This window comes from Sycon ciliatum, chromosome 1 (genome assembly GCF_964019385.1).
Source record: "Sycon ciliatum chromosome 1, ocSycCili1.1, whole genome shotgun sequence".
Lineage (NCBI taxonomy): Eukaryota > Metazoa > Porifera > Calcarea > Leucosolenida > Sycettidae > Sycon > Sycon ciliatum.
Genome location: NC_088643.1, coordinates 68,210,565 through 68,223,711, shown reverse-complemented (window position 1 = coordinate 68,223,711; position 13,147 = coordinate 68,210,565). Strand labels below are relative to the sequence as shown.

General features: G+C 47.7%; 1 protein-coding gene and 1 long non-coding RNA gene across 2 annotated transcripts in view; one reads left to right on the top strand and one right to left on the bottom strand.

Moving 5' to 3' along the window:
• Positions 1 to 12,711, bottom strand: part of LOC135805082 (uncharacterized) — an 18,925-nt gene extending 6,214 nt beyond the window's left edge. The window contains exon 1 of the long non-coding RNA XR_010551116.1: positions 12,664 to 12,711. This is a non-coding gene — a long non-coding RNA (uncharacterized LOC135805082). The remainder of the gene's footprint in view (positions 1 to 12,663) is intronic.
• Positions 1 to 13,147, top strand: part of LOC135805079 (lysophosphatidic acid phosphatase type 6-like) — a 16,610-nt gene extending 3,463 nt beyond the window's left edge. Inside the window, exons 6-11 of the mRNA XM_065319071.1 lie at positions 509 to 580; positions 1,357 to 1,489; positions 3,292 to 3,330; positions 9,431 to 9,477; positions 10,022 to 10,087; positions 12,029 to 13,147. Of these exons, the coding sequence (XP_065175143.1) occupies positions 509 to 580; positions 1,357 to 1,489; positions 3,292 to 3,330; positions 9,431 to 9,477; positions 10,022 to 10,087; positions 12,029 to 12,083 (412 nt within the window). The 3' untranslated portion in view covers positions 12,084 to 13,147. The remainder of the gene's footprint in view (positions 1 to 508; positions 581 to 1,356; positions 1,490 to 3,291; positions 3,331 to 9,430; positions 9,478 to 10,021; positions 10,088 to 12,028) is intronic.

Sequence of the window (13,147 nt, the reverse complement as noted above, 5' to 3'; positions counted from 1 at the left end):
CCGGTCACACACTCACACACCAATATTCTGCCACCAGTTCATGAAGTTCAGCTGGCAGTACGAAAGGTGCAATTTTGGCTGTGTTTTGTTTCGTTCCTGCCTTTCTCCTACTTGATTGTGATCATCTTATGTGGAAAAAACCCTTTCAAGCCTATTTGATTGTTGCTCAATGACCTGACTTGAAACAACACTACAAATATCCAGCATGCCACGAATCACGGTCTGCATGTTAGCATATCTACTTGTCAATATCTAGTGTAACACTGTGAACAAGTGACATAGGTATGATGTCTAGTACATGTAAGTACATGTACCAAGGAGAACAGCAGTGAAATCTATACTGAACTTCGGCTAGCGGTCCTTTTGCACACCGAGTCATCATGCCACCATTGGCTTAGAAATGACTGTGTGCGTTGACCGTTACCATCTGCCTTGTATATTCGGTGCTTGCCTGAGAAGGATAGTCATTGACTGATAAGCACTGTTTGCTGTCAATTCTTTTTGTCAGGATTCCTACTCTCAAGGTCAGTTGTGGAGTAATGCTGCACACTCTGCTCACCAATCTCAAATCCGACGAAGAGTAAGTCCGGTAGTGGTGTACTATGCGGTTGAGGATTGCAAGGCAGAAAGGGGTCTTTTCCGCTGTGTGTGTGTGTGTGTGTGTGTGTGTGTGTATGTATGTGTGTGTGTGTGCAAGTTGCTATGTCTAACATAGCTGTTCGCTATCATCGCTTCCGCGATGGGCAGGTCTGAGGTCTGAGGTGTGTGTGTGTGTGTGTGTGTGTGTGTGTGTGTGTGTGTGTGTGTGTGTGTGTGTGTGTGTGTGTGTGTGTGTGTGTGTGCAAGTTGCTATGTCTAACATAGCTGTTCGCTATCATCGCTTCCGCGATGGACAGGTCTGATGTCTGAGGTGTGTGTGTGTGTGTGTGTGTGTGTGTGTGTGTGTGTGTGTGTGTGTGTGTGTGTGTGTGTGTGTGTGTGTCAACAATCAAACACAAAGCAGTGTGCATGTAGTTTGCAAGTCGTGACTTCGACTAATTGCTTACTTTTGTTATGCTCTGTGCTCATGCATATTACGAGCCTGAGGAACATTCTGTATGTGTGCAGTTGTCTGCACAGCTGCAGTGTGTGTTGAAGCGTTTGCATGAGCAAAGGTAACTTACTAGCCAGTGTGTCCACTGTCTGTCCTTCACGGGCCGTGACTTCACTCTCCTGTATCTGGTTACAACAAGCCGGCCATCACTCACAACCAATTAGCACCTATTATCACTCACATTATCCACTCACATGCTAGTGTGTGTGTGCATGTACGTGCATGAATGTTGAATGTCCGTTTCTTTCTTCTCCACTACACAGGGATCAGCCAACGCTGTTCCTGTTCTCGGCGCATGACTCGTTGGTTTCACCTCTATTGGCTGCCGTCGGCCCACGGGACAAGACATGGCCTCCGTTCTGTGCTGATGTTTCCTTTGAGCTCTATCAGGATAAGGTACAGTGGCGGCGGGGCTACCCAACAAGTTGAGAGTCAGAGGGCTGATTGAACACAGCGTTCGATCATTGTGTGCTTGGCCGTTGCATTGAGTGCTGCTAGGACAATCTGTACTCAATGACCCTACAGTACTCGGACGCTGAAGAACTGGGGGGGGGGGGGGGGGGGGTCAGGGATCAGGGTTCTAGCCTAGCCTGCTCCTTTTTTTTAGCGAACACAGCAGTTTCGTTCTTTTTCGATGGTACAGTCTTACATGTACATTTATGCAGAGTTATATGTCTGAGTGTACATTACGGTTTCCGTTTTTATCTACACCAATCCAGCCTAGACCGTTTCTAAAAATTGGTGAAATTCTAGCCTGGCCGTTCTTCGGCGCCCGACAGTACTGTACACCGAAAGCCTCACTGCTGCACCTACACTGAGCGTCACGGAGAACAGGGAGAGTTGCTTCACGATGCCAGATGTAGTCTTGTGTGTTTACATACATTGCTACTTCAAGTACTATCTCTAGGGGCAAGTGGAGGCCTACTGTTGGAGTCTCTACATGCAATAGAAGAAAGAAAGAGCCGTTAAAGTTGAAAGTAAATAAGGAGGAATGACAGGAAAGAGTGCAATAGAGATAGGAAATCTTAGACAACTCCATTGTAAAAGTACTTTGAAGTTGAAGGCCATTGAGTACTCTTCTCGGATGAGTGCATCACAGCCACTGGGAAGTTTTTCACTCGGACATATGGGATACGCCATCATACACTTGGCTTCGGCCCGGAATCTTATTACGTCACGGTCAGAATCCTTTAACCCTTTGGAGTCCGTAACTTTTTGCTTCCGCAGAATTTGTGGCAGTCACGAAAATGCGCACTCCATTTCCAACATAACTTTGGTTCTACTTCACCGATTTTGAAGATCTTGGGCTCGTTGGAAAGCTCTTGATGAGAGAAATACAATGAGCCCAAACTCGCCAAGAGCACTATTCATTGTCCGCCACAACGCGCCCCAAACGCAGTCCAGCTCCAGATCTGAGACGAAATCGGTCTCCTGTAGCCATTTCACTGAATCTAGCCCGGAACTGTTCAAATTTTTTCGAGTAGAAGCTTACCTTGCCGTGACTTCGTGCCGCGCCGGTCCTGGCACGTGCCGCCTGTCATGAAGCTGGGAAAATCCCTTTTTTTCACGCACTGCTGACTCGCAGCACGCAGCGCAGAAAATTCGAAATGTTTGATCGCTCGCCGCTCACTCAACCTTCATCGGAGAGACTTCGGACCTTTGTTGAGGCGATAGCTGAGAGTTTTCTCTATCATCTAGACCCTTCGATTGTTGAATTTGGTCAAGATTTGGCGGAGAACCGAAAGTTTGACTGCGCCCACATGCATACAAAATGCCCATGGTTCGAAATCGAACCATGGACTCCAAAGGGTTAAAAAAGAATTGATGACGGCTGCCACATTGTGTCCAGGTGTCTGACCAACCATGCCGGTATCACAGAGCACCAAACAACAATGACCGAGGCTGTCGTTCTCTAAGTAGCATACCAGTGCAGCCATCTGCTTCTGATATTGCTTGCTTTGTAACCGAACCCATTCAGGGTTTCATCCTATTGTCTTCAGCTGCAATGCCCATCCTGGGATATCACCTGGCGACAGCAAGTGGCCGTGTCACTTTGTATATCTCTGCTGAAGCAAGAAGTACAAAGTCGTATGCATTTTGTGACAAATTTGATCACCACTGTAGGAAATAGTGCAAGCACACCCACCTGTCACAGTGTACTTATGCATTGTCTCTTCTACTCTCCTTTTTTTCTGCAGGATGACGACAAATTTGTCAAAGTGTCCTCCGGTGACAAGGTGAGTTTGCTCCTGCCCAAGCTGAAATTGCCACATTTTAGTGTGCCGTAATACTCAGAAAAACGGGCCACGCTTCAGGCTCTTCTTTTAAAAACCATCTTGAAGGTTTTCAGTTTCACTAGTGTGCTTTCACTGAGCCTTATCGTCAGGTGACATACAGACCAAATCGAATGAACAAGGACAATGGACTAAGTACAGTAGAGAGGTGATAGAAACACACCCAGCAGATGAAGTGTACGGTTGGTTCAATTGTGTCGCAACATTAACACCAGATGTGCCTGTAGTGTTATCTTATATGTGTGTGTGTACCCATTGTGCATGCTCGTTTCTCTTATTTGTACTCTTCTCTTTATAGATGTCTCATGCACCGTAGTGTACCCTCTAGTACTCTACTAGATCCAGATATGGAGTACCCGCGACTGTCTTGCTGTATGATGTGTCTTTCACGACTATTTGTGTTCTTGCACTGAGAATGAAAAGGGTTCTTTGCCTCACAACGAGACCGTGTTGACTTGGTATTTTGGTGTGCTCTCGACACGTACTAAGGACGTCGGGAGAACTTTACATGGTGGCAGCGCTGGGATTTCCTCTTTGACAGGATGGCGACAGGCGTTTCAAACAACCCTGTTTCCACTCCCACAACTACCTCCATCACGGTTTCCTCAGGTCCAAGTAATACTACGACTACTAGTAATGCTGGCTCGTCAGGAGCAGTCACTGTCTCGAGTGTTGGTCAAGCTGCACCCTCTGTCGTTTCCTCCGCGGCTGGGCTATCCCTCCCCACGGTATCATCTCTGGGTCCCGTGGCACCCCAGGTTCCGTCGATGATCCACCTTACCCAGGTAGCTCCTCCAGCCCCATTCGACTTCAAGTCCGCTGATGTGTGGGAGAAGTGGAGCAAGCGATTTACGAGATACAGGCTCGCCTCGGGTCTTCATATGCAGGCACAGTCCGTGCAAGTAAACTCTTTGTTATATTCGATGGGCGACGAGGCTGACGACCTCCTACTGAGTTTCCATTTATCAGACCAGGATGCGGACAACTACGACATCGTATTCCAGAAATTTGCAGACCATTATGGCAGGAAACGCAATCTGGTGTACGAGCGTGCGAAATTCCACCAGAGGTCCCAACAGCCCGGAGAGTCGATTGATGGCTACATAACTGATTTGTTTCGTTTGGCAGAACGTTGCAGCTTCAAGCAGCTCCACGACGAGATGATCCGTGATCGCCTTGTTGCAGGAGTTGCAGACACTGCCCTGTCCCAGAAACTGCAACTGGACCCATCTCTTACACTGGACAAAGCTCTGGCACAGGCTCGCCAGAAAGAGACTGTACGAACACAACAGTCCACTGTCCGTCACAGTTCGTCAGCTGGTGCAACTCTTCACCAAGTCCACGCTTTTGAACAGCAGCATCACTCTGCATGTGAGTCGTGTACCTGTGCACTGGAGCTGAATGCACTTAGCATGCGACCACAATCTCACCAAGGTGTGAAACATCCGGCCCAGTACAACCACGATTCAACTGGTCATGCTTCACAGCCCCGCAGTACACACAGTTACAGTGGTCATCCTCGCTCAAGTCAGTCTGCACCCAGGCACAGCTCTGGCATTGATCAATCTAGTACCTGTCACTGGTGTGGTAAGGAACGCCATGCACGCACTCAATGCCCAGCTCGTCAGGCCAAGTGTTCATTTTGCAGCAAGATTGGACACTTTGCTGTTGTTTGTATGCAGAAGCACACTAGTACTAGTAGCTCTCAGTCTGCCTCGAACACCAGTCACATGCATAGTCTGCAGTCCTCTGCTGCTAGCTCTGGTCCACTACAGTCTGCTGACCAGTGGCACTATCCTCCAGCCTACCTAGGTGCATTGTCCGCTGATACTGGATGGTCTATGCCCATGCTGCTGCAGTCAGTGCCAGTTACAATGAAGGTCGACACTGGTGCAGACGTAACTGCCATCCCAGCCAGCTTATATGACGACATATCTGCTTACCATCAGCTCAACCTCCAGGAATCCGACCGTACGCTGAAAGGTCCAGACAACGCAACTCTAGCTGTTTCAGGCCGCGTCACACTCAGTATCTGCCGTGCTGCATTTTCCGACTTTGCAGTAGACACGACAGTGTACGTTGTACCGCACCTGAAAACACCTCTGCTCGGCCGGCCAGCAATCGAAGCCCTACATATCTTCAGTCCGCCAGCAGATTTGCTCAGCGCAACTACCGGTACTTCTGAGCAGTCCTCCGTCAAATCGCAGTACCCTGAGCTCTTTGCGGGAGTTGGTTCGTTTGGCAGCGAGCACACGATTCGGCTGGTCGATAATGCACAGCCTTACTCTCTGCCTACACCACGCCGTATCTCTCTACCGATGGAAGCCAAAGTTATCGAAGAACTGCAGGCCCTCGAACAGAGTGGTGTCATTCGCAAGGTAACTGAGCCAACCGATTGGTGTGCCGGTATGGTAGTGGTTCCTAAACCCAACGGTAACGTGCGCATCTGTGGCGACTTTACCCGACTCAACCAGGCTATCCGACGGGAACGTCACATCATGCCAACAACCGATCACCTGCTTGCTCGCCTCGGCACAGCCAAGGTCTTCTCGAAGCTGGACGCGAACAAGGGCTTTCACCAGATCCCCTTGTCGCTGGAATCTCAACTGCTAACAACATTCATTACGCCCATCGGTCGTTTCTGCTTTCGACGCCTCCCGTTTGGCATCTCCTCTGCACCTGAGTACTTCCAGAAGCAGATGTCTGACCTGCTGAGCGACCTGCCAGGCACAATCTGCATGATTGACGACGTTCTAACCTTCGGTGACGACGAACACGAGGAGGAGAAGAATCTGCATGCAGTCCTGCAGCGTCTCTCATCAGCCGGAATCACACTCAACCCAGACAAGTGTGCTTTCCACCAACGTTCAGTCAAGTTCCTGGGACACATCCTCGACGACAACGGCATCCACCCTGATCCCCAGAAAGTGCGCGGCGTTCAGGAGCTGAAACCCTGCACGGATGTCCCTGCAGTACGTCGTTTCCTTGGCATGGCGAATCAGCTGGGAAAGTTCGTACCGGATCTAGCAACGGTGTCTCAGCCACTGCGTGCTCTCCTGGGCAAAGGCCAGGAATGGTCCTGGACCGAGGAGCACCAAGCAGCATTCGACGCGATCAAGTCAGCCCTCAGTTCGCATCCAGTACTGGCGATGTACTCGACTACCCTGGATACGATCATATCTGCGGACGCCTCATCATTCGGCCTGGGAGCAGTCCTCCTTCAGGTGCAGTCTGACGGCTCCATTCGTCCGGTTGCATATCAGTCCCGTTCTCTGACACCAGCTGAGGCCCGCTATTCTCAAATCGAGAAAGAGGCTCTTGCTTCTACTTGGGCATGCGATCGTTTCGAACATTTCGTACTTGGCAAGCCGTTTACGATCCAGACCGACCACAAGCCGCTCATCCCGCTTCTAGGCAGCCGTGCTCTAGACGACCTACCGCCTAGAATTGTCCGTTTCCGTCTGAGGCTCCTTCGTTTCAATTTCCGCATTGTTCACGTGCCAGGCAAGGATCTCGCCATTGCTGACGCTCTCTCCAGAGCACCCGTTTCATCAGAACAAGTCGACAGCCAAGATGTTGATCTCCTCGCAGCTGAGACAGCAGCGCTCGTCGACTACGCCGTTGATTGTCTGCCTGCAACAACTAAACGCCTCGATGACATCGCCGAGTGGCAAGAGTCTGATCAAGTGTGTGAGTCGCTTGCTCGCTACTGCGCTGACGGCTGGCCACACTCATCCGACGCTCCTTCTGATGTTCGACCATACGTAGAACACCGGGCACACATCACACTTACCGATGACGGTCTGCTGCTCTACAACGACAGGTTGATCATTCCCGCATCTCATCGCGACGACATTCTGTCACGGCTCCACACTGGACACCAGGGCATAGCCAAGTGTCGCCGTCTTGCCCGCAACTCTGTCTGGTGGCCCTCCCTCAATTCGGATATTCAGCTGTATGTTGCAAATTGCTCGACGTGCGCCCGCATGCACACTCAACCAGCTGAACCGCTCATCCCAACAACACTCCCTGATCTACCATGGCAACGTCTAGCTGCTGACCTGTTCCACTTTGGTTCGCGTGACTTTCTCCTACTGGTAGACTACTACTCTCGCTACATCGAAGTCGTCCAGCTGACGTCAACATCATCCAAGGCTGTAATTACGCACCTGCAAAGTATCTTTGCCCGTCACGGTATTCCCGAGACATTGATGTCGGACAACGGTCCACAGTTTGCGTCTGAGGAGTTCCGTCGATTCGCCGAGGAGTTCTCATTCCAGCACGTAACCAGTTCTCCGCTATATCCGCAGGCTAATGGTCTCGCCGAAAGATCCGTTAAAACCGTCAAGCATCTATTCACTGCCTCTCCAGATTGGTACAGTGCGTTGCTCACGTATCGCAATACTCCTCTGGAATCCGGTTACAGTCCTGCACAGCTCCTAATGGGTAGACAACTCCGTTCACGTGTCCCCGTGTCCAGCTCGCAACTGCAACCTCAGTTGATTTCGACATCTGACTTTGCCGCCGCCGATGCAGCTCTCAAGGCCCGGCAAACCAGCAACTACAACGATCGGCACCGTACTCGTTCTCTGCCGCCTCTACAAGCTGAGCAACCAGTCTATCTCACGGATCGCCATGAGACTGGTACAGTACTCCGTCAACCCGCCATTCGCTCATATGTTGTGTCTACACCCTCGGGTGAATATCGTCGCAACCGTCGACACATTGTTGCTTTGCCGTCCGCCCCTCCGGTTGCGCAGGTTCCGAAAGCAGCTTCAGCACCAGATACAACACCACCGCGTCCACCACAACCTACGACAACAAGTACCACATCGTCTACAACCTCTTCTACACACTCAGCCGTTCCTACATCCAGTACAACATCAACAGGCACAACCATTACTCGTAGTGGTCGTACAGTGATACCTCCTGATCGTTATGGTTTCTCTGACTGAACTCGCATCACCATTACCTCTTTCCTCTCTTGCTCTGTTGCTCTACTCTTCTCTACGCTTTTCTCATGCGTATGCGTGTATGTGTGTATGTGTGTGTTCTTCTTCTTTTGCGGAAGGGAGGGATAGGATTATACATAAATGTTTTGCATTATTTGGTCTTCTCGTCTTGTCTTTCTCTTTCCAACTTTCACTGCTATGCTCTTTCTCCTTTTTGAAGAAGGGGAGATGTAGTGTTATCTTATATGTGTGTGTGTACCCATTGTGCATGCTCGTTTCTCTTATTTGTACTCTTCTCTTTATAGATGTCTCATGCACCGTAGTGTACCCTCTAGTACTCTACTAGATCCAGATATGGAGTACCCGCGACTGTCTTGCTGTATGATGTGTCTTTCACGACTATTTGTGTTCTTGCACTGAGAATGAAAAGGGTTCTTTGCCTCACAACGAGACCGTGTTGACTTGGTATTTTGGTGTGCTCTCGACACGTACTAAGGACGTCGGGAGAACTTTACAGTGCCGTCTAAAACTACAATATAGTACGGTCATGTAGTACCCATGATAATGAAGCGTCCGGCCCGTGTTAGCACACTTGAAAGTGAGAAGAGAAGAGACACCGTGGTACTATAGGAGAGCCAAACACACGGTGTGTCTATCGACCTACTCACATGTGATATTGCATGTGATATTGCATGTGCAGCGAGCACTATTCCACACAACAGTATCATACCCCAATAACTGATCCAGAATGAAACAGTCGAAGAGTGTGTAGTTCAGGTCATTTCAATAGTGCATCTCTGATCAGATGCTCCGATGAGAACTGGGTGCCTCAGGCTAGTTGTGTCACACAGTGCTGAGTATGACATCTGTTTATAGTGATTCCTACTAAAGAGTCCAATGAGATCAGACTGTAAGTAGAACTCACTTGAAAAAAATCTGAAACACTGAATACGAAATCATGACATCTGCAGTTCCACAGCCCAGTTGCACGAGTACATGTACAGCCTCCCCACTGTAAAGGATCTTTCCTTTGTCTTCAAGGTTGCAAGTTGCTTTCTGCAAAACCTCTGCCTGATTCTCTGTTTTTGTAGGATATTCTTGTGGACGGCTGCAGCGCCATCTATTGTCCTCTGGAAGAGTATGTAGAATTTGGTGTTGATGATATGCAACTGTACTTCAGGAGTGCTGCTCAGTTTCATTTTTTTCACAGCTAGCATTTCCGGTTGTTTGTAACTCGAAGTCTAAGTTTTCGCCGTCTTATTTCTCGGCAGGGAGCATTTGGCTTCTATCATCATCAACATCAATATCGCCGCGAACAGGTTCACTGTCCTGCTGTTCCCTTTCTTCCGTTTAGCGGGCCCCAGCAAAGCTCACTCGGGTTATCCCAATTCAGCGACTGCGTATACTGCAGTATGTTTTCTATGAAAGCAAATCTACTCAACCTGCAGTCAGTACTGTTGTCGTTCAGCAGGAATGACAACCTCTAGACGTTGGGAGCAAGTACACTGGCATGTACTGTTATATCAGATAATAGAGAAATCCATGAAAAGATAGAGTTGGATTGGCAGTTGACTGCACAACTGTATACATGTAGTACAATAGCCTAGTTTGAAAGGTTTTGACGTTTTTTGTAATCCCTTTTTAAAATAGTGCTTGTGCATACACTTTCCGGCTATTTCTAGATTTGTGTCAAGCATGGAGAGGTTTGCTGTTGACGCTGAGCACCAAAGAGCTCTATGCCATGACAGGTTAGTACTACGCATGCTGTATTCATGAACTATCCCATAGGGTCTTACAGTAAGGGTCCTTTGTGGCACAGGCAGGAACCCAGCATCCTGCAGACAGCAGCACAGGCCAACTGCAATTACAACAACAGCAGCAGTAACAACAACGACGACAACAACAACAACAACAACAACAACAACAACAACAACAACAACAACAACAACAACAACAACAACAACAGCAGCAGCAGCAGCAGCAGCAGCAGCAGCAGCAGCAGCAACAACAGCAACAACAGCAGCAGCAACAACAGCAACAACAGAAGCAACAACAACAACAACAACAACAACTCTTATTGGCCACTGGCTATCGTGAGAATAAAGATTTGAACAACAACAACAACAACAACAACAACAACAACAACAACAACAACAACAACAACAACAACAACAACAACAACAACAACAACAACAACAACAACAACAACAACAACAACAACAACAACAACAACAACAACAACAACAACAACAACAACAGGAATGTGAAGCTCATTATAATGACAGTTTTTCTGTATTGACTGTCAATAAAACGTATCCCATCGAGTCACAAGCACTCTTTCTCCTAAAGCCAAGGTTTGTCTCATCACTCACATGAACAGTGTTCATCTTATCGAGGCTCCACTGTAACAAGTGTAACACAGTGCATATTGCATTTGGGCATGCCTCATTCATTGTACCATATATTGACCTTTGGTAAATACCCACACTCATTAGTGACCACACCATCAACAGTATCAATTACTATCAAATTCAAATAAATTTGCTTTGACTCAATAAATACCACTGTACTTTTCCATGCAGCACTGCATTTGTCCCAAAAGCCAATAAATACTGTTTATAAAATACCACTAAGGCCAATAAATACTGTTCATAAAATACTCCTTTTTAGGGAAAGTGAAGGTCAACATATGTATAATAAATGGAGTAGCCTCAGGATTTATTGCAATTACATACCAGTTGTAAAAAAGGGTTTACCGGGCATTAGCGGCCGTCGTGAGTTCCCTTCGGGAACGGACACGATAATTTACTTTTTTTTTTTTTTTTTTGTAAAAACCTCTGGGGACCTCGGTTTTTATACTGGTATGTAATTGCAATAAAGCCGTCGGCTCTACATTTATTATATACTTGTATGGAGGGATGCCAGTGGTTTGGGAACAGTAGATCGTGTAGTTTAGGTTCGAGCCACCTTGTAAAGCTTTATTCTTTTTTCTTGTTTTCATACTTTTTAGCAGGCATCTGATACTTGACATCATGCATGACTCACTGCATTTCCTAGTTGGTGCAGTTGCACCACACCTGTAGTCATGGTAGTCACATGCATAGCCGCGGGCTTCTGATTGGCCAGAGAGCACTCTGGCCAGGTATAAGTAGGGCTTTCACACATCAGTTCATGCTCTTCTGATTCAGTCTGATTCTGAGTCTACCATGATCTGATCTACAACTGAACTGTGACCTACTCGTGAGTTTGATCTGATGATTCTCCTTGTCTGCTGCCTGGCCCACTGAGGCCAGGCTACACAAGCTTCAATTGGCTTAATGATATGCACACTTCCTCTTGTCGAGCACTGTTAGTCAAATCGTGACATGTACATGGAAAGGGACAGAGACAGACACCGGCAGACACAGACAGAGCCAAACACATAGAGAGACAGAGAGAGGGCGACAGATAGAGGCAAAGAGAGACTTTTGTGATTGCCTTACACCAGCGGCAATGTAGCACTGTTGAATGTTGGTCTCCATGTGACCAGTGCTGGATTGGCACGCGAGCGCGCGCGCACACACACAAACACACACACATGCACAGGCACACACACACACACACACACACACACACACACACACGCACACAGGACATGGTGTATGCTGCCGTAGAAATCCACTCTGGGTGTTTGTTTTTGTTCTTTGCAGTGCGTACCAAAAGCCTGAATCGGCCGAGGCTAGGAAGGCCATGACTTACTTATAGACTGCAGTGGCTTGCACTGTCGTGTGTGTTCAAGAGCGGTGTGTACAACTATTACTTGCCTGGTAGTAAGGTACTCCTTCAGATGTGGGCCATACAGCTCTCACATGACTGACAGAAGAGCTGTTCATTAGAGGACACACACACACACACCATTGGCCAAACAAATTTTGAAGTTCACCCACTCACTGCCGCATGCCCATGGAGTACCAGCACATCATCGAGCGGGTCAGCTGTGATGTAGTCTGGCATGGGAGTGCATCCGAACAGCCAACTGCCGGAAGTACATAATGTTGTACACACATTGATGATCACTGCCGAATATATTTGCACGCCTATTGATCAGTGATCATCGTACGTCTTGGGCGTGCTCTTTCTCACACATACGCGTACACCTCGTCTGGGTGATGCATTCTAGTGCCGACCAGAGATTCACTGCCAGAGTTGGTGCATGATCTGTCACCGGAGTGCTTCTGTGGTATTTAATAATTTAATGAATGTGTCAGTTGTGGCCCATTCGAAATTTTCCGCTTTTCTTTCATTTGACAATTTGCACCACACTGTGTGTCACACTGTATAACACCTTTGCCATGAAGGGAGATAGGAGCGATTGTGGTATCCCTTTGGATACAAAAGTCAATAAGAGTCGATAAGACCGAAACGTGAATTGTGCAATTTATTGTTGTTTTTTATTTTTTATTTAGGACCTATTTATCTTATTCTTAGTCTTGCGCACACTTGAAGTGCTCAAAAACTAGTCCGTTTTAAGTATTGCTATCATGCCATACCTTGCCACCATTTTGAAATTCGATTTCAAGTTTGCGTGTTCATTTTCCGTATTTACTATTTATCTGATCTTAGATTATGAAAGTCAATGCGCAGATGACGCTTCACCACCAGATCTGATCAGTGAGTCTTCGAAATAACGGTATTCGTCACGACACCCTGGTTCTAACTGCTAGTATCGGTTCTTTATGCCTGTCTCAATATTTTCTCATGCGTGTTAAAAAGTCCCTTAAAAATCCGAATCTCTACCAGTGTCTACTTGCTGAGCCTAATGCGTTTGA